Here is a 22,447-nt window from a genome sequence, read left to right as displayed (position 1 = left end):
CCTACTCTCCTTAGATCAGACCACCTTAGAAGAACTGAAAACTTATAGATCCCCAGAATTACCTCTGAAAGCAGCTGCACACAAAAAAACAAGTTTGGGTCAGTGTCCCCTACACCACTGTAACAGAACCCAACTTTACCAGTTTTAAGTTTAAAAGTCAAGAAAAAGGTGGAAACTTACCATAGATGATTATTAAAGAGGGATGCAAAAACAAAACAAAACAAACAAAACCCGTGGGGAAAAAGTCAACAGCTTAGTAAAGGAGGCAAAGAATACTGAAGAAAACACCTTTAAATAGAATAGGCCAAATGGAAAAAGATAAAAAGTAGAATTGGCCAAGTAGAAAAAGGAGACACAAAAGCTCAGTGAAGAAAACAATTCTTTAAAAATTGGTAATTTTGCCAAGTGGAAACTAATGACTCCATGAGACATCAAGAATAGTTAAAAAAAAAAAAACACGGAAGAAAACGTGATTAATCTCATTGGGAAAATGCTAATCTGAAAACAGATTGAGGAAGGATAATTTAAGAATTTTTGGACTACCTATGAACAGACAATTTTCAGATGAAGAAATCAAAGATGTTTCTAACCATGTGAAAAAATGCTCTCAATCACTATTGATTAGAGAAATGCAAATTAAAACAACTCTGCATAAGCATCATCTTAAATTAGACAGATTGGCTTATAACAGAAAAAGAAAAGGACAAATACTGGAGGGGATATGGGAAAACTAAGACTATTACACTGTTAGGGACTGCAAACTGATTCAATCATTCTGGAGAGCAATCTGGACTTCTGCCCAAAGGGCTATAGAATCATGCATACCCTTTGACCCAGCATTTATCACTACTAGTCCTGTCTCCCAAAGAGACTTTTTTTTTAAAGGGAAGGAACCTATATGTACAAAAACATTCTGTGGTGGCAAAGAATTAGAAATTGAGGATGCTCATCAACTGGAGAATGGTTGAATAAGTTGTGATATGACTAACTGGAATACTCATACTATAAGAAATGAGGATTTCAGAAAAACCTGAAAAGGCCTACATGAACTGATATAGAAGGAAATGAACAGAACCAGAACACTGTATACAATAACAAATACTGCATAATGAACAATTGTGGATGACTTAGCTGTTCACAGCAATACAATGATCCAAAACAATTCCAAAGGACTCATGATGAAAAAACCCATCTGGTTCCAGAAAAAGAATGGAATCTGAATCCAGACCAAAGTATATTTATATTTCACTTTCTTCATTTTTTTTGTTGCATTTTTTCACAAATGAAGTAAAATGGAAAAATGTTTTGCATGATTATGTAAAATCTGTATCAGATTGCTTACCATCTCAGGGAGTGATGGTGAGAATCTGGGACTCTTAGAATTAAAAAAAATGTTAAAAATTATTTTTACATATAATGGGGGAGGCACAAAATATCAAAAGAAACACTAGCAGCAACATGGTAATGACCACTTTTATCACTATGATATACTGACGTATCTTGGACAAGAAAATAGTAAGAATAATCCTAACAGTAATCTCCAAATATTTCCATCTCTCTGCTACTTTTAAGAATTTACGTAGCATTCCATTTCACATTTCATAAGCATTTGTCACATGGAATCCAGTCAATATTAAATCAAATTATTAGTCAGCTATACCAAACATAGAAGTATGTCTCTTTTTGAAAGGTGCTAAATATATAAATTGAAACATTTTTTAAGTTTTCCCCCTGCCTGCTTGCAGGAATTGACACTAATACCTCAGGGCAATAATCTTGGCTTTACAATCTCCAATAAATATAGTGGAAAATAAAGCCATATTAAAGAAGTGGAAAAATGACTATAGAAAAACACTCTAATAGGGATGACACATAGAAACAAAATGGGATTCAAAGTTGGCACCTCTGAGAAAGAGAATTAAGTTTAAATTCCAACCAAGACACACCCAGAAGAAATCACTTTTTATTATTTTAACAATAAAAACAGAAACAAATAACTATGCTCTCAGCAAAACAACAACAACAAAAAAATCACAGCAGTTCCCAAATTCTTACTAAACAGCACTGCAAGGTAAGGCTTTTGAAATTTTATTGAAATAAATTATCTCTGCCTACATATGTACTCTTCCACCCTTTTCCCAATTACCTTTAAACAAACTAAAAACTTGCCATTAAAAACACACACAAAGCAAAATATTTAACTTTGCCAATAATTCTAGATAATACTGGATTCTTTCCAAAAAGATTGTGTTAAGATTATGTTTTTTTTAAAGTAATTTTTAAAAATTACTAGAACGGGACAAACTGAACTGTGTAACCTATGATTGTGTTTCAGATCTTTAACATTCAATGTGTAAAGGACTTGAAAAGGGGAATCAGACCTACTATGAAGGCAGGTGGACTAAACTTCTTACCCATCTAAGTGTAATTAAACTAACTGGAGCAAAGTTACCAAAATGAAGGATTCAAGACACCAAAGTTTTCTTTATTTTTTCAATAAAGGCCTATGATAAAGACTGTCTCATTTACTAGACCTATGTCTTTTGCTACTCCAAGGACCAAACCCACAGACTTTCCAATTACCAAACATACTGTAACACTGAATAAAAAATTCAAACCAGTGCTCACTGTTTAACCCTTTTAGTGCTGACCTTTCCCAACATCTAAAGGTGGCAATGAAATGCAGAGGAAAAATGAAAGGATACATGTATTTACGCACAAGGGACGCAGCACCAGAGTTAACGGAAATAAAACCAGCTTAGGACTAGGAGCTGTATGTATAAAGGTTAAACCACTGATGGGCTGGGCCAAATGGGGGGTTACTTCCCTGCAAAAAGCAGGCTTATTTTCATTTTTCAATCATGTAGCTCAACTATCCCTTGTTTCCACGGCTACACTAAGAACTCATTTCCCATGATTCCCCACATGTCCTCCCCTTTCCTAAGAGGGAGTAGGGGTGGCCTTTGTAATAATATAAGGAATGCCTCTGTGGTAAGTAGAGGCTTGCTAACTGATTCAGGAAGCATTCTTTGAATTTTTCTGTGCATGTCCCTTGCCAGATTTTGAGCTAAGACACTAGTACCTTCAGTGACCTATGCATAAAACAGTTTATTTAAAGTTGCCTGCTACTGGGTCTCCAGACCACCCCTTGCTATTCCAACCCAACCTGGCAGTTTAGACAGTGCCAGCAAAGATAATAATGCCTAAAATTAAAATTGGCTTTTTTTTTTCAGAGAGGGCAAGGGAACTGGAGAAGTATCACATAGAAAATATTACAAAAAAAGATTAAATTTGTCAGCTGTCCAAACACTAGTAAGACCACATGCTTAATACAGCGGCAATGCAGTCAAGCCCACTCCTCCACATAGCTGGCAGAACGGGGAAAGGCCTCTTCCTGCTGGGATGAAGTACAGCAGCTCAGCACACTTCTCATGAGGAGGTGGCAGAGGAGGGCAAAAGAGAACGCTAGGAGTTCTGCTGCATCTGAAGTCTTCGTTCAGCAGCAGCAGCCAACATCCTACGGCGTTGGGTCACAGGATCAGAGGATGGGCTCTCCGAGAGTAGACAGCTCTCTGAGGCTGGGTCATCATCAGAAGTTTTGTTTAAGTAACGTCTGTAAGGAGTAAGGAAGGAATAGGATGAGAGAGGCAAAGAGAGGGGCTCTGGGATGGAGCTTCCCCACGAAAAAGATAATGTCTCATTCCTAGGTCAAGCTAACAAAAGTTCTCTGCATCCGAGTAAAACGACATGAATTAAATGGTTAAGCCAGGGCTAAAATGTTATTTGGGCTTGATATGGCTTTGATTTATATTATGCATGTCACTCATCAAGAAACATTATTACTAAGATTTACACAAGGGCCCTATGCAACATAGTGTGTGCCCCAAAAGTTTTAGCACAGCTTTTTAAGTTTAAGAGCTTAAAAAACTATACCAGCACTTTTGGGAAACCTTACATTTCAAAATAAACCAAACAAGAAATGTTCCTTGACCTCAAGGAGATGGCATGTAACAATATCACCCACAAACACAAAAGGACATTCATGTGAACTGCCTGTGCATAAGAGATAACATGGTAGCATACGTCAATTATGCACACTAATCATTAATATTTGTGTATTTAGAGCTTACATCAATCCCTAACTAAAGAGATACTGTTGAGGAAAAACTTGTTCCACCAGTCAGGGAAGCTATAAATCCACTCACACATAACCTAGCCTCTAGAGATGGCTCCGAAGAATCAACTTACTTTCTAGCTTGCTGTAGCAAGTCATCCTTCCGCTGTACTAACATTCGCTGGCGCTCATCAGCTGACTTGGAGAAGCGGCTCCCTCGGGCTTCAAAGCCCTCTACCTCATTGGGCTCAGCTTCCACCTCACTCAAGTCTGATATCTCCTCCAACCTGGGACTTAGGTCAAGGGGCCCACGCTCAGCCTGGAGTGAGAAGATCAAAGTTTGCAATCACCACAATAATAAAATGCATTTTTAAAATGCTTTAAAGGTTGACAAGGCACTTCAAAAGAATCCTGCAATAGAAGCTAGATTTGCCTACAATCACATAACTAATAAATGTTAGAACCTCAATTTGAACCTGGGTCTTCTAGGGCTGTTTTTAGTGCACCATGATGTCCACAGAAACTATCCTCATGGTTACTTGCTTTAGCAAAGGATAATAACAAGAACACAGGGAATGGAGGAAACATAACCAGATTTATAAAATACCAAGAAATATGCAAATTCACATTTAAAAATTGCAAGCTGAGCAAGAATAGCTGTAAGATGTTAAATCTGTCTCAGATGTTTTCTGATATATTCCACTCCTTGCTTAAATACCCCAAGTCATAAACCTCTTCTCCATCAAGTTAATAACAAAGCAAGAAGACAGACAAGCAGAGTTAAAAGAGTTCAACCAAAGGATGGGTTGGCATATGGCTGCTAGATTTTACTTTTTTATACAGAGAATGAGAAAGTTTGTTTTCTGAATTGAAAATATCAAAACTAGTGATATTTTTCCCAAAATGAGTAAATGGACACTCCTAAGAGATTGATTATGTGAAAAGTTAAACAATTAGGAAATGAGAATGATATAAGAATAAAATGTTTTTTTTTTTTTAAAGATTAAGGTAATTGTGGGAAAATTAAAAGTCTATCCTCTAGAGCAGTCATGGCAAACCTTTTACAGACTCAAGTGCCCAAACTGTAACCCTCACCACCCACATGTGAGCCACAACCCTCCCTCCTTACCCCAGAAAGGGGAGGGAGGAAGTGCTCCCATTGGGCTACTGGGCAGAGGGGCAGGTCATGTGAGAAATGTCCTCAGGGGCATGTGGAGAGGAGGAGGAAGTGGCCCCCTCTGGCTCTGATGGTGGAACCTCTTAAGAGATGGAGTGCCTGCCACCACCTCCACCCCTTCCACATAAGTGAGGGAGAAAGTACTTCCACTGGGTTGCTGGGCAGGTGAAGTGAGAAATGTCCTCAGGAGCATGGCAGGGAGTGGCCCAAGTGCTCTGCTTCCTTTACCCACTGTGCACTCCCACTGGGCTGCTGGGCAGAGGGGTCGGGCATATGAAACAATGTCATCAGGCTGAGTGGAGAAGCTCTGCCAGAGTCCCTCTGCCTTTGGGAGGGGAAGGGGAAAGAGACATGTGCTCTGCGTGCCTTCTTTGACACCCATGCCATAGGTTCGCCATCACTGCTCTAGAGCAACACCCAAACTCTTAATACAACAGATTCTGCCTAGTTCAACCAATCATAGGATTAAACTAGTACTATCTAGTAGTACTCATTTTATAGGTAAGAAATGAGGCCCAGAAAAACAGTAATTTCAACCAAAGACCACATAATAAGTAGCAGAATTTGAATGTAGGTTTTCTAAATTCAAATCCAGTGTTTTTAGTGCTTTCAGCTTGAGAAAAAATTAGCTATTATAATAAATATAAAATACTTTTATCCATGTTGAAGAAAATTGTTAATAGTTTTAAAAATTATATAATCAAATTCTCATCACATCAAAGAATAGATACCTTGAGACACAGAAACTTAATATGCATTCACAATTATTTTAAAAAGTCAGGGACGAGTCATTGCTGAATTTAAGGATTTTGATTTTTTCATGAAGCCATTACTTTTTTCAAATGACAAGTGATTCAATTTAAGGATTTTGAAATGAAAGCTTTGATTCCTTAACAAATATAAAGGTACAAGTAGTCACATTATTTCCTTATTAGAAGCACACATCATACACTCTAAATGATCACTTTAGTGCAAACATCAATAATATGGAAATAGGTCTTGATCAATGACAAATGTAAAACCCAGTTGAATTGCATGTGGCTATGGGAGGAGGGTGGCAGGAGGGGAGGGAAAGAACATGGAAAAAATTGTCTTAATTTAATAATAATAATAATAATAATAATAATAATAATAATAATAATAATGAAGTAGCAGCACACATCAGGGCAGCTGGGTGGTTCAGTGGATTGAGAGCCAGGCCTAGAGATAGGAGGTCTTAGATTTTAGATTCAAATCTAAGCTACATGACCCTGGGCAAGTCATTTAACCTCCATTGTCTAGCCCTTAACACTCTTTTGCCTTGGAACTAATAAACAGTAGTGATTCTGAGACGGAAGGTAAGGGTTATAAAAGGGGGGTGGGAGGGAATGCTTAAAAATAAATAAAAGAAGCACACATAGAATATAGCAGGTGAGACAGAATAGTCAAACTAAGGGTAAACCAAACATGACACAAGAACCTAATATTAGGTTAAATTAGGTCAATTCCTTAGAACAGAGAGGTCAAACACTCACTCCAACACTTTTGACTGCAGCCTGAACCCGAATAAAATATAATTGGGAAATATTTAAGAAATTAAATAAAAATACAATAAAACATAGATGACACTTAAATTTTAAAACTAAGTAAATTTGCAGCTTGCAAGGATTTTTTTGGACGGGGTTAATGACCTCCCTTTCTATTTGAGCTATTCTTTAGATCATGTTGATATTGTGTATGTGTGTGTGTGTGTGTTTTACAAGGGAGGGGAGTATTTGCTCTTTTGCATATATAAAAACATACTCTTAATTAGTGATGAGTTTACCTGGGTAGAGATTTCATTCTCTTCTTGGTCACCATTTGACCTTTCTGCAGAGTTATTCAATGCAGGTCTAAGGCTGTCTGGACGCTAGAAGAGAAACCAAATAGGCTATATATAGAAGAGAGTCACTGAAAGATCAAATAACTGTATTAGCAATATACAACTGTTGTATATCGAGTAGGTCCAAGAGGACTCTGATACTCATGGCATAATATATTATTACTGGTCATTATATAAGAAAAATATAAAATATTACAAATCTTTTTTAAAAACAAGAGGAACTTTTTGTAGAAATCAATGTTCAGGGATTACTAACATTCTTCTAAATATAAGGCCTACTTAATTTTAAATTTTCTTTAAGGTTATCAAATATAGATAGTTCATAAGGCATTTCATATTTTAAATACTATATGAATACCACTCATGTAATGGAACTTAAAATATTTTCAAAATTATTTTCCCTTGTAAAGTGAAGCAATTTTTGCCATCCTTCAAACTCAAAACTGACCTGTGCAGGAAAAGGTACTTGAATTCGTCCCTCTAAAATATTATCAGTTGTTATTTCAACTGAACGTGTCAGTTGTAAATCCTGTAGAACCAGATGGTATGGAATCTGGGGAAACATTTCTTGAATCTGATGAGCCTGTAGGAACAAAAATGTATCTAGGGATCAAAAATCAAATTAAACCCATTTAAAGCATTCATAGCAGCAAGAGATCTGAGAATATCAACTATAGTATATTATATATACATATTGTAATATTCTACATAGTATAGCAAAGTCTACAAAAATTTACCTCTGCCCAAAGGATATATTAAGACTGTGATGGGCAAACTTTTTAAAGAGGGGCCAAAGGAAAGGAAATGCTCATCTGTCGGTCTGTTTCTAAGACAACTCTTTTGAAGTTTCATTGTATTGTATCCTACTCATTGTATTTGTCAGATTAGGAATAATATCATGGGCCAGATAGAACATTTCAGGGCCGCATCTGGCCCACGGGCCATAATTTGCCCATCACTGTACTAAGATATCACATTCTAAAACGAATATAGACATTCTTAGAAATTCTAGGCATTTCCCACAACTGAAGAACAGGTTGTATTCCAATAGTTTACTTGAATATGGTTTTCTAAAGAAATAGCATGGTGATTTAAATTCACAAAGCCTATTTTATTAACACATTATGTAAGTGAACTAGCTCAATGAACTGGTAGTACTAATGAAACTATCTCATCCAACACTTATCTACAGGAAAAATTATTCCAATTTGAAACTAAGGACTCCTCCAACTCAGTGTGAACTGGGTTTCTCATTTGCCACATAAGAAAGATATCCCAGGAAGTAAAGAGTTCTCGGCAGGGTTGAATTCCTATAAACCATAAAGGGTATATACAAAAAAGCCAGTTGATGTTATTTAGGCAGTTAGCGATGGTTCAAATCTTTGGTAGGAATTTGTTCAGGTCTTCAATGGGAACAGCAGTGGTAGAAAAGCAAATAGACCCAAGGAACAACAGTAGCTTCCCCTAGCAAAGAATGATATTACAAATCATAATGGCGGAAAGAGAAGAGTACTTTCTAGACACAAAAAGTTGGGAAAATGCACCAGCTATATTAGGGAGCTATTCTTAGGGTGAACACTCCAAGCATCAAAGACGGCAACCCTTCCACATCCCAATAGCTGTTTGTGAGCTGATGTAACCTCAAAAAATATCACCTACTGGTTAGCCTTCTGAATGATTATGAGATTCAGGAGAAAGATTCATCCCCCCGGCCATTTGGGCCTACCCAGACTATAAAATATATCCAATTTGGGATTCTTCCACACTATGTTCAGCGAGGAATTTTCCCTCACTATGGGAGATCCCAGAGCTCCAACAAAAGTAACTTGAATGCATAGGAAAGGAATTTTAAAGAGTGGAGGTAGATTTTAAGACTTTTCAGACTCCACTGTTTTTTTTGAAAATCTCTGTATCTTCTTATATTTTGCCGATTGTTTGCTTTATGATTTAATTTTGTTGTTTTAAGTTCATATGTTAATCTGATCAATCTTTCTGTTACACTGAATCATTTTAAGAATCATTTTAAGTGTTTTTGGCTATTAGGTAAATTCTGTTACATGATCTTATTTGTACCTCCCCATGACTATACTAAAGCAAATATCATTGTAAAAGTTCAGAGTCAACCTACACAAACCCTTTCACAAGAACACATGTTGCATTAACAGTCTTTTATTCTACTTGACAATTGTATATAACCTTTGGAGGAATTTAATGACTTAAGAATTTAAAGTAATTTTAAGGAGTCTTCAGGAATGATTTTTTGATATCTAATATCATTTACTTGCCTCTGAATTGTTTGTAACAAGAAATAAGGGTCCATTGGTAGTTGAAGAGATGTGCAACGGCAATATATTTCCCTACTTCCACATGTGAAATGTAATGGGTGAGACATCTGAAGTGATTTTGACTATTTAGTCCTCTGCTCCATGTGAAATGGGTGGGAGATATTGAAGACAGGTCTGTAAACTATTACAGTCCCATACCAGAGGAAGCGAGGTGCCCAAGAGGCTTAGTTACCCTGTAATGGGTTATAATCTCATCTGGGAGGTGTGAAGGATTATCTTGTGAAGTCTAAATGTGGTTTTTATATTTGTAACTCTTCAATTTACTCTGCTCCCCCAGAATGTCTGAATTCTTGGTGACACTTTAGATCCAAAAAGTTTTTTTTATCAGCTTTATGTCTCTCCCCCCCTCCCGCCCCTCCCCTGCCCACATATGGATGATGGCAGTAATAGATTTTGCTAAACATATATATCTCAGCCAAGTTTGAAAGATTTGCTATATCTGTAGAATTTGTGACAAGTATACATTTTTTAAATATCACACAGCAAGTGGCTATATAGAAACTCATGTGAATCCTATATAATAATTGGTTTGTTTGCTATTGTCAATAAATGTGTTATAATTTTGGGGAATTTTGGTACTTTGGATGTACATCACCTGTTTGTTATGCTACTGTTCCTTTGGGTTCTACCTCTGATTCGCTGACACAGCATGTTACTGATTCTAAGCTATATATTTTTGATTTCTAAAACATTCTTTTTTATTATTCTTTCCCTTGTATGTGCAATACAGTATTTGAGTTTCTTTTTTCTCTCATTTTTGTACTTGAAACATGCTATCAATATTCTTTTTTTATTTTACAGTAATAAGTTTAATATAAATATATATTTGCTATAATATTAATGCATACCCAAAAGCTTTAGAATATGGAAATCTGCCATTTATTGATAAATGACTATGATTAATGTTTGTGTCTGATTCCAGGAGAAGGAAACAAAAGAACCACTATACAGTGCAAAGAAGCACAAAGTCAAGGAGACCAATCAATTCCAATGGGATTGATGAGAATTTGTACAGTGCCTAGGAGCACAAGGTCAAAAAAAGACCAAATCAATCCAGGTAGGATTGATGAACTTCTATGCCAATGTTGAAGGGCTTGAACCTAGTATTTGGGGTTTGAGGTTACGGCTGTTCTAACATATGTAAGAGGCCAGCCTTCCCTGAGCCACAAACTAGTCAAGTACCAAAGGTTGGCTATCATCTTGGATCCCCCTATTCCTGAGAATGAAGGAAAAATCAGACCAGGGAATGACACTTCCCTTTCACACAAAAATCTAGTAATTTTTTTCTCTCAAGAGAATGGCAACTTCCTGTAGTCTTGGTTGCCAATGGATAAGTGCAATATTACTACATTTTGTCCTACAGTCTTGTGGGGTAGAAATCACTTTAATTGGGCCCTGATTCAAGGACCTGTAATAGGTTTATTTTTACTTTCATTTTTACACCTAAGACTTGTTGACATTTTATATTTCATCCACAAGTTATTTTCTTTTATTTGGATTTTTTAATGTTTTGGATTCCTTTTGCAAATTGATTCATATGCACAATGTAAATTAGTTGCAACTGAATTTGTTAAAACCATGCTTACCATTGCATTAAGCTGAGAATTGCTTGCTTGAGTAATGCCAAGGATATTGGTGGTATGCATCACTTCCACTGAAAAACTGGGTAGCCAGCTAGCAATTCGGGAACCTAAAGACAGAAAGGAGGAAAACGTGAGTATTAGAATCTTGAAATTTTTAAATTTTTCTTCCAATGGAAAAGGATCCAATGTTCCTCATTCCACCCTTGCCTAGTCTTTATTGAACTGGAAAGACCTTGATGTAAAAAAATTTTGGTTGTTTGCTATACCAAACTAGAATGTAAATAATCAAACCATGTATTGTCTAATGGAGGCTAACATTTCACTGGCCATGGAATCATTACCATTTTCCTAAAAACGTGAATTGAAGGGCTTATTGGGTTTTTTTTAGCATGTTCTGTGACACAGGGCGATTATAACCAGTTTCAGTCAGAAGAACAAGGCTCTACAAAATAAATTCAAGAATACAGCTGTACAGTTTACCCAAGCTTTTCTCTCTAAATTTCCTTTTATTCCCTTCTGTCCATTAAAAAGTTTCACTGTAAAAACAAAACAAAGAAACAACCCCCCCCCCAAAAAAAAAGAAAGAAAGAAAGAAAAGAAGAATTAGGCTCTCTCTGCTGCCAGGGATTCATACCGGTGGTTAAGGGTCTGTATGGGGGAGGGAGGAAGACATTACTGGGAAGTATCTATAATAAAATGTAATGGGACTAAAAAATTGATACTTCACTGCACATTTTATGGAACCTTCAATAAAGCCCTTTGTCTCCCTAATTTCTTCTAAAAATAAATAAAAATCTGTTCCAATGCAGAAGAATGTCCAAGGACAGATCTGAACCCAGGAACTCCCACTTCAGTCCTGGTTCTTTATCCACTAAACTAGTTTAACCTCTAGAAAGATATGGCTTCTGATCCCTAACACCTGACTAAAACTATTCTTTCCATGGTGATCAATTCTCTCAAGCATTAAATTTAACCTTTTATTAAGTCTTATCATTCTTGATCTCTTTGTTTTCTATACTTACTCTACAACCCCCCTGACATGGCTTTTTATTAATGTGCTAAGAAAGGGGTGGAGAATTTCTTGAGCAAATATCAAATCACCCAAAATCATAGTGATCACTTCTCAGTCTAATTAACCTGCCTTATTCCTTTCACTTTTAATGCACCTTTTTAGAGGCGGTGGCAAAAATGAGTTCACTGGTTTTTCCACAAGACAAGACCATTCTGGGGACAGGTAAAAGCTGGTTTGGACAACTCAGTTTGTGCCTCACATCCGCTCTCTTCTGGGGCAGCCTGAACTTTCTCAGGATGCCACATGCCAGGAATGTATGTATCAATCCATAACACAATGCGCTTATAGTCTAAGTTACCATGGAGTTGTCAAGATCTCCCAGTACATTTCTGGAAACCAGTCTATCATCTCTGCAGTACCTCCTGTATAATGGCCACAGAGATGTGGACCTTCATATGGCTGCCCTAGGTCTGATACCCACCCCACCCCAAACCAACTTCAAAACTCCAAACAGTTAACGATGTCCTCAAAATCACTCACCTACTTTAGTTTTGTTACTATAGACCAGGGGTCAGCAATGTATGGCTCTTTCTGTAGGAGCCATAAAGTCAAATTTTTTTCAGGCACTGTTACAGAAGCGCGCACTGTGAGCACTGTATGGCTCTCATGAAATTACATTTTAAAAAAATGTGACGTTTATAGCTCTCACAGCCAAAAAGGTTGCCAACCCCTGCTATAGACTATCCTGTCCTCTAGGTTGTGCTCTGTTCCCTGTTCTTTCATGTTAATGCCCTTATCTTAGTTCTTCTCAGACTCTTTGGTTGGATTATCACCCATATGAAAGTATATTCCAAGGCTCTTTCTTGAGCTTTCTTTACACTCAAGAGACCATATGGATATTAGTATCTCTAATCATCTCTTTGTGGATGACTCTCAAAACTTACAAATACATTCATGAATTCCAGTTCTGCATTACCAAATGCCTGAGGGATATCTTCTTCTAGTTGTCCCACAGGCATTCTTAAACTCTGTAGGTCCAAAACAAAATTCATTATCCTTTCCCTTAAGCTCACCCTCTTTTCAATTACTATATTTTTGTTGCAAGTCCTATCATACCTTAGAAGGATCCACAAGTCTTCATTCTCCCATACCCTTATAACCAATTACCTGTCAAATCTTTTGGTTTCTGTCCTTACATCTCTCAAATCAGTTGCCCTCTTTCCAGTCACATGGCCTTAATCCTAATCAGTTTCACACCAACTTTTGCATGAACTTCTAACAGCTTCCTAATTGGTCTCCCTGACTCCAGTCTCTCTAATCCAAAAATCTACAGATATCAAATTGTGAATTCTTAAACACAAGTCCTGGCTCAACAACATTAGTGGCTCTCTGGTGGGAGGAAATACAAACTCTTCTGTTTATCACTGAAAGTCTTTCACAATCTGATTCTTATATATCTTTCCAAAATGATTTCCTATTAGCCACTCTACATTTTTGCAATTAAACTAACTTATTTGTATCTCATATGTAAAACAACCCTGTCTTCTTTGCTCCATGTTTTGCATAGGTGGTTTCAGATGCTTGGAAAGCAATCCCTCCTTATCCCTGCTTCTTAGAATCCTTAGCTCCCTTTAAGGCTCAGCTCAGCCACTCATTACACAAAACCTTCCTCATCTTAGTGATCCCTGTTACATTTGAAAATTAAGGTTCCAGCATGAGCAAAATATTTGTTAGTTCGCAGTAACCAATAAATTGGGTCAATGGCTTCTCTCAATGACCACAGACCTTGAGTGAAGGCTGACAGAGTCTGCTATAACAATTAGCAAGATGACAGACAGCAAAATGCTCAGCACTCTAAGTCTTTTTCTTATTGGCTTGACATTACAACATGACTGATTTGGTAGATATCTTAATGTTGCTGTTTATTCAACTCTCTGTGACCCCATTTGGGTTTTCTTGGTGAAGACAATGGAGTAGATTTGCCTTCCAGCTCATTTTAGATGAGGTAACAGCAGTAAACAGCATTAAGTGTCTTACCCAGGGTCATCCCTGGGTAATTACCTGTCAAATCTTTTTTCGAGGCTAGATTTGAATTGAGGAAGCCTAGCGTGGTCTGTCCACTGTTGTGCGACCTAGCTGCTAGACATTTTCATAAGGATATTGGTTAAAAATGATCTTAGCTCTTCCCCATTACTTTCTTGTTAGGAGATTGAGTAATCCTCAGGCCTAAGTCGGTAATGGGTAAAGTTACAAAGGAACCTGAATTCCAGATAACTAGGCAGTGGGTGAGGTTACAAAAGGTAGACAACACAAGAGTATGGATCCTTCAGTTATTTGAGATTTTCTTGGTAAAGATATATTGGAGTGGTATTTCCTTCTCCAGCTCATTTTGCAGCTAAGGAAACTGAGACAGAGTTTTAAGTGACTTTCCCAGGGTCACATACCTAAGAAGTGAATCTGAGGCAAGATTTGAACTAGATTTGAACTAGAGACTTCCTGACTCCAGGCACAGAGCCACCTAAGTTGCCCACAGAATTGAGTCCTGAGTAAAGGGCAATCATAAGACAAAATTTCGCCTTTAGGCAAATTTCTCAGAACATAGGTGAAGGGTGGAATTACAAAGGCAAGGAATTTGAACTTAAAGGACAATAGGAGAGTATTAAACCCATACCACCTGGATTAAATCTTAAAAATTAATTTTCAATTTTACACTCCTTTCACCCTTTAAGAATTACAAATACTTCTTATATATTGTGTATTATCTTATTTATGCAAGTTACATTATATGTCCTGATTCCTTCTTTAAAGGCAGGTATTATGCCTACGGTATCTTATTTTTTTTTAAAACCCTTACCTTCCATCTTGGAATCAATAATGTGTATTGGTTCCAAGGCAGAAGAGTGGTAAGGGTTAGGCAATGGGGGTCAAGTGACTTGCCCAGGGTCACAAAGCTGGGAAGTGTCTGAGGCCAGATTTGAACCTAGGACCTCCCATCTCTGGGCCTGGCTCTCAATCTACTGAGTCACCCAGCTGTCCCCTACAGTGTCTTTTAAACAGCAGGTAATGTCCTTTGATCCAGCCACACCATTGCTGGGTTTGTACTCCAAAAAAGAACATAGGGAAAAAGACTTGTACAAAAATATTTATAGCCGCACTCTTTGTGGTGGCAAAAAACTAGAAAATGAGGATATGTCCTTCAATTGGGGAATGGCTGAACAAACTCTGGTATATGCTGGTGATGGAATACTATTATGCTCAAAGGAATAATGAACTGGAGGAATTCCATGTGAACTAGAATGACCTCCAGGAATTGATGCAGAGTGAAAGGAGCAGAGCCAGAAGAACACTGTACACAAACTGACACACTGTGGTAAAATCGAATGTAATGGACTTCTGTACTAGCAGCAATGCAATGACCCAGGACAATTCTGAGGGATTTATGAAAAAGAACGCTACCCACACTCAGAGGAAGAACTGCAGGAGAGGAAACACAGAAGAAAAACGACTGCTTGAACACATGGGTTGATGCAGACATGCAACTATCAGTAATAAGGAAATAGGTCTTGATCTGTGACACATGAAAAAACAAGTGGAAATGGGGATAGGCTTGGGGGGGTGGGGTGGGAGGAGAGAGGATTGAAAGGGTGGAGGGGAGAGTAAGAACATGAATCATGTAACCATGGAAAAATTTTTTCTAAAAAATAAAATTAAACAGCAAATAATTAACAAATGTTTTTTAGTACCAATCTTGAGTACCTTTTTGTCTTAAAAGTTTCTCCCATAGAATCAAGGCCAATGGCTGGAATGATACTCATATCAGGCCCTCCAGATAATTTAGTCCTGACCCCCTCCTCTCTTTGTATAATATTCTAGTCCTTTATTTCTAGATTAAAACCTTTGTCTCCAACTTTTTTGACCATTTCTTTAAAATGTTAAATGTGGGGGCAGCTGGGTAGCTCAGTGGACTGAGAACCAGGCCTAGAGAAGGGAGGTCCTAGGATCAAATCTGACCTCAGACTCTTCCTAGCTATGTGACCCTGGGCAAGTCATTTGACCCTCATTGCCTACCCTTACTACTCTTCTGCCTTGGAACCAATACACAGTATTGATTCCAAGATGGAAAGTAAGGGTTTTAAAAAGCAAATAAAATGTTAAATGTGCTTGAATGTACCCATTGTAAAGCTATTCTCCAACTTCATATATTCCATTTGAATTAGTGACTTCCTGGTTCCTTGAATAGTGGTTAAAGAGGGCATACCTTGAAATTTTCAAGGTCCCCTTAAATTTCTACTTCACACAGGTTCCATGATCAGACTTAAGGCTTTTTTAGGCTTAAGGATTTGGGAAGGCAAGTCTCAGACAGTTAAAAACAACTAACCATCAAAGTGGAAGAAGTGGTTATGCTGGTTTAGGCGAGGTCGGCCTTCAGCTGCTGCCACAGGCACCATATTCTCATCCAAGTTCTCCCCTTGCTGGTCTTCTCTGATTCGATTATTATCGGCAATATTCAGAGACATTCTGCAGGTTGGACAGGAGGTATCCTGTTCAAGCCAGGAGCGAAGGCAGGAGCTAATGAAAAATTCAAACATAAGAAAATTAATATGCTCAACTGTTCTTAGGAATGCCTCTAGAAAAATCACTAAAGAATCATTCTGAATGCATTCCATTATCCAATAGGCTTCTTATCACCTGTGTATAAAGGAAAGAATATCACTAGTTAACTTCTGTTAAGTTATTTTAAGAGAAAAAACAATTAAAATTACCATAAGGCCTACTTAAACATAAGGCATTTAAATATATTCAACAACCACACTGGGGTTGAGAAAAGCAATATACCTTCTAAGAGGAGAGACTAGATATTTAAGGTATGGTAACCAGAAACTCGATTTCAAAATAAAATAGACCCAAGCCAGGATGACTTAGGGAAATTGAGAGAAGAGAAACTCTGGCCCAGGCCAGGTAGGAATTTAGAGGCCCCAGCAGAGGGGGCACAGAGGGTAATTAAAAAAGGCTTATAACCACAAGGACTCCTCTGAGAGGCCTCCTTAAGGCTAGAGCCTTCAGAGATGCCAAGGGAAGAGAAAGAGTCAGCCTAGCTTACCTACATGACAATTCAAAGGGAAGCAGTCAGAGGTCCCACCAGAGATCCTTCAACACCAAGTTCAAAGAGCCAACTGCCTCCACAGGAAGTTACCATATTTAAAAGATAGGATCTTTCATCCCTTCCTGTGTCCACCTCCAATTTCAAGTGGACAAATGGCAGCCTCAACACTGTTTTGGACTGCCTACAAGGCAGTCCCTTGTTTTTGATTTGTTACTTACTATCATGTGTAACAGACCTCCCCCTACCCACTTAATTCTAAGTTGGGTGGAGTGACATTCCTAGTGGCTAGAGTCTGAACAAATGAATGAGAGTGAGCTAATTCCATTCACACAATCTTTAGTAAACTGTCATTTATCTGTGGTAGTTTTAAGAGAAAAAAAAAACAACCAATAAACAATTTATAAGAAATCAATAGATGTCGGTTTTGAGCTCAATAGCTTTCATCTTTTTCTTTGAACCCACCACCAACCTCAGAATTAAAGTCCTGTTTTATATACCTTGATTTGTACTTTTATTCACTATTATCTGCAGCTCCTATCCCTGAGAACAAGATGCCTCTCCCAGGTTATTCCAGTCTAATCTCATTAATCAGAAAGGAGAGGTGAGGTCAATCAAGGCCTAAGTTGGCTAATTGAGGGCAGGAGGGTGGATACCAAACTCTTCCCAATGCCATTTTTAGTAAAGGGCAGAAACTGGACTGAGATCACTTTGTATCTGCTACTCTGCTGGGTTTCAAACCTGGATTTCACTCTGCTGTCTCCATCTCCCCTACTTTCCTGCCTATTTGTGTGTTGTCTCCTCCCTTTGATTATAAACTCTTCAAAGGCAAAGACTGTCTTTGTATTAACTGCATCCCAGTATCTGACAGAGGAGCTTAATGTTTTTGAACTGTGTACAATAAGACCATATGAATGACATTCAAATAATCAGAAAATTCCTTTTCTAACTTTCTCAACAATGAATTAAAAACCTCAAAAGACAGATAATGACTAAATTGATTATGATTAGGTTTTACCTATCAGGAGGACAGAATAGCATAATCCAATTTAACCTAAAGAAAGGAAGGCCCACTCTCACCTACCTTAGCCTCAAGGCTCTCAAGAACTAGGTCCTTCTTTCTCCCTTCCAAAAAAACTAATCCATCTTCTCCAGTGGTCTCTTAGAGGAAGCCAGATTGCAATCTTTCCAAGGACCAAGATTAAAGACTCTTTGTAATAACTACTTTGATAGTTGTTGTTTTTTAAGGTTGACATATCTTGATGGTTTTTTGCTCCCTTCAAGGATCAGCTCAAGATGCCTTTTCTGATTCATTCAGTTGTCAGTGTGCCTCAAGCAGGAAATTTCAGGTATTTATCTTGAACACATCTAGGATTTATTTATCTAGGTACTAGTTAAGGTCCTTGAGGGCAGGGGGCTGTGTTTTAGAGTGCCTAATGCTTTTAATTATTGTGGAATTTAAGTGAAATTCTTCCTAAATTGGGATGGCTTCCAAATCTATTTTTAGTCAGGGCACAATTATTCTCCCACTCAGTTTTGGAACTTCAAAGTCAGCCCCAATTCTTACTCTGCATCCCCAACCCCCATATCCAGTCTTATTCATTCTACCTCTACCACTCACAGGATACTATGGCTCTAGTTGGGCCATTATCACCTCTCACATGGATCAATACAACAACAATTTAATTGTCTTCCCTGTTTCCAGTCTCTCTCATTCTTAATCATCTTCCATTCAGTTGCCAAAATAATCTTTCAGAGCACAGGTCTGTCTATGCAACTTTTTTGGTTCAAGAAATGTTTCAGTGATTCTCAAGTGCAACTTAGACGAAATGCAAACTCTTCAGTTTGTGGTCAAAAATGCATCACAATACCGATCCAGCCCTTCTGGGTCCTTCCTGTGTGAGACAGAATTGAGTGTGCTATTCTCAGGATAAGCATTCAGCTTACAAAGGTGAGTGTGTTACCTTTTGTTGATGGAAGACTCAGAACCCAGGTCCTCCCAGCTCCAGACCTAGCTGGAAATCCATTGTGCTACCTAGTTCTCCTCCCCCACCCAAAGCCTCTTTCAAAAGGCAGCACAGGAGCCCTTTCTGATCCCCTTTAGTTATGTTTTCCACTTTCTCACAGTATTTTTTTTTTTTACAGATGTGTATCCACCCCACTTCTTTCCTCACTTGCCTCTTTTATTTCTCAACTCTTTAAGAGTTTGGTGAGACTTCAATAGAAAATACTTTCTCCAAGATAATCAACAAGTCTCTTAAATGCTCAGTCTGATGACTTTCTCTATTTTATTTCTCTGTGGCATATGACATTTCTTACCTTTGCCACAGGATATGTAGCTTCTGTGGCACTGCTCTCTTCTGGTTCTGTCCTGAGTACTCTTCTCCAAGCTGTTTCAGTGCTCTTCCAAAGGTTCAAACTTTATGTGCAGATAACTTCAAAAATCCACAATAAGCCTAATTTCTAGTCTGAATTCTAATCTCACCTATGAACTTAGTACCTGGCTTTCCACTGGCACCTCAAATCTGGGACCTATTTTCTCTCAACTCCCAAAACCACTGCTCCTCCAAACTTTCCTATTTCTATTGAGCATCACCACCCTTCCAGTGATCCAGGCTTCTAACCTAGGTGTGGTCCCAGAAATCTTTATTTATTTTCTTGTTCGTTCCTATATCCAATCAGTTGCCAGGAATGTTACTTTAACCTACTCAACCTCTTCCAAGACCTTCCCCTTCCTTTTCATTCACATGAAAACTACTCTATTTCAGAATCTCATTGTTAATTGCCTCTAACAGCTTTTAATTCTAGGGGCAGCTAGGTGACTCAGTGGATAGAGAAGCACATCTAGAGGAAGGAAGTGCTAGGTTCAATATTGACCTCAGACACTTTCTAGCTGTGTGATCCTGGGCAAAAGTCACTTAATCTCAAAAACCTCACTTTTATCTCTCTGCAGTCTTAGAACTGAACCTAATATTCTAAGACAAAAGGTAAAGAGTTAAAGAAAAAAGCTTTTAACACATTCTTGCTTCTAGTTTCTCCTCTCCAATCTGTCTTTCACAGCTGCCAAATTAGCAGGTCATTTACCTACTACTGCTTCTAGTAAAAAAAATAGAAACTTGTGGAATTTAATGCCTCTACAATTCTTTGGGCCTTACAACCTATCTTATTAAATATTTCATATTTTCTTATGAAATACTCCACATCCAATAGACAAAGTTATTATCCAAAATTGACACTCTCTAGTCTCTGAATGTCTTCTATACCTTCAATGCATTCTCCCTCCTCATCTGCTTCAGAGAATCACAGATAATCTGTGATCACAGTATCAAAGATTTAAGGTTGAAAGAGAGTAGAGATTCTCTGGCTCAACGCTCATTTTAAGGATGAGGAAAGAGAGAGGAGTTAAGTGACTTGACTACCATGAACAACTAGTTAGTAAGTAGCTAAACTAGGATTTGAAACCAGACCTTCTGGTTCCAAATCCAGTCCCTCTTTCCATTATACAAAGCTCAGCTCAGGCACCAGTTCTTTCAAAGGCTTTCCATCTCCCATCATTTTATTTTACTTACACTCTCTAAAGTCATCAATGATCCCTTATAATTAACAAATCCAAAGGGCTTTTTTTTTTCAGTTCCCAATTTTTGACCTCTGAAGTTTTTGGATAGAGATGACCACTTCCACTTAATAGTTATTCCGTCCCTTGCCTATGGTTTGTAGATAACTTTATATATAGAGAGAGAGCCAGACCTAGAAAAGAGGTCTGTGTGACCCTGAGGAAGCCACTTAACCCCAACTGACTAGCCCTACCTTGGAAATGATACTTAACAATCTATCCCAAGATAGGAAGTTTGTTTTTTTAATAAAAAGATAATAGAGCATGCACCTACTTGTCTTTGATGAATAAATGACCAGTTTCTGATGAAGTATGTCCTCAAATAGCCAAAGGACTGACAAATGTAACAATTAATCTTTAGCCATTACTATACAAAAAAGTATAGAAGTATTAGGGAAAAGTAAATATTGCCCAGAATTTGGAGAGACACAAGAGGATTCCACTCTGCATCTATTGCTCTGCCCCTTTTCAAAGCCAGAGACCAAGATATCCTCATCAGGTTAAGCTTATCATCTCTAATCTCATCACCAGACAGCTAAATTAAGCTTCATTGAGGCCATACCTCCCATTGATTGAGGGCTGGGGGGAGAGAGGAGGTAAGGGTAGGGGAAACAACACCAAACTCCCTTTATAGAAGACAAAAATTGGATTGTATGTATTGTTCTACCAAGTTTGAACTTTACAAACAAGATGCCACCTCACTGGGTACTTCCTGGTACCTCCCCCTCCCTGCCCTAAAATTTACTCTCCCTCCTTTTCTGTGCTATCTCCCCAATAACTTTTTAAGGCCCTTGAAGGAAGAGACTGCATTTTGATCAATTGCATCCTCAGTCCTTAGCATAATGCCTGACATAAATGTTTATTGGACTAAATTTATATTCTGGGCTAGGGCCCAACCCAGGTTAGTCCCCTAGTAGTTCATCCTCCATACTGGAAAATAATGAGACGATCATAGGTTAATTCCAAAGCTAACAAAAGAATATTTACTTAGTCATACCAGAATAATTAAAAAAAATTTTTTTTTAAATCTTACCTTCTGTTTTAGAATTGATACTACATTCTGTCTTAGAATCCATACTAAGTTTCTGTTCCAAGGCAGAAGAGCAGTGAGGGCTGGGCAATGGGAATAAGTGATTGCCCAAGGTCACACAACTAGTAAGATTTGAAACCAGATCTTCCCAATTCGAGATCTGGTGCTCTATCCACTGTACTGCCAAGCTGTCCCCAGAAAAAATATATAACACTCATCAATGACCCCAGAGAGAAGTTCCTTTGTCTAAGTTGCCTTTGTAGTCCACCAGAAAAGTATCAGAACTATTTGGTACTCAAGCAACCATAAGTGATATCAATAGCCTAAATATTAAGTCATCTGAGCCAATTTAATTTCAAGATGTTCTTAATAACCTTCTAAGGAAAAACTAGCCAAACTCCTATTGAGGCAGTTGTTAGGATATTATTCAAGCCTCGCACATATAAACATTAAAAAAAAACTATTGGAATAATGTAAAGGAAAAGAATACTAAGAAGGAAGTGGAGCTATGAGTAAGTATTATGGTCAATTCTGTCACCAGGGAACAGATAATAAAACATTATCACTCTCCTTCCAATAAAGAAGAGAGGAAACTATGAACATTGAATGCT

General features: G+C 37.8%; 1 protein-coding gene across 1 annotated transcript in view; it reads right to left on the bottom strand.

Moving 5' to 3' along the window:
- Positions 1-2,072: 2,072 nt before the first annotated feature.
- AMFR (autocrine motility factor receptor) overlaps positions 2,073-22,447 on the bottom strand; it is a 65,833-nt gene continuing 45,458 nt past the window's right edge. The window contains exons 10-15 of the mRNA XM_044659714.1: positions 16,471-16,661; positions 11,084-11,187; positions 7,601-7,735; positions 7,096-7,179; positions 4,249-4,433; positions 2,073-3,613 (exon numbers count right to left, since the gene is read on the bottom strand). Of these exons, the coding sequence (XP_044515649.1) occupies positions 3,466-3,613; positions 4,249-4,433; positions 7,096-7,179; positions 7,601-7,735; positions 11,084-11,187; positions 16,471-16,661 (847 nt within the window). The 3' untranslated portion in view covers positions 2,073-3,465. The remainder of the gene's footprint in view (positions 3,614-4,248; positions 4,434-7,095; positions 7,180-7,600; positions 7,736-11,083; positions 11,188-16,470; positions 16,662-22,447) is intronic.

This window comes from Gracilinanus agilis, chromosome 2, assembly GCF_016433145.1.
Source record: "Gracilinanus agilis isolate LMUSP501 chromosome 2, AgileGrace, whole genome shotgun sequence".
Taxonomy (NCBI): domain Eukaryota; kingdom Metazoa; phylum Chordata; class Mammalia; order Didelphimorphia; family Didelphidae; genus Gracilinanus; species Gracilinanus agilis.
Note: the sequence above shows the minus strand (reverse complement) of the source record. Positions and strands in the feature narration are given on the sequence as shown.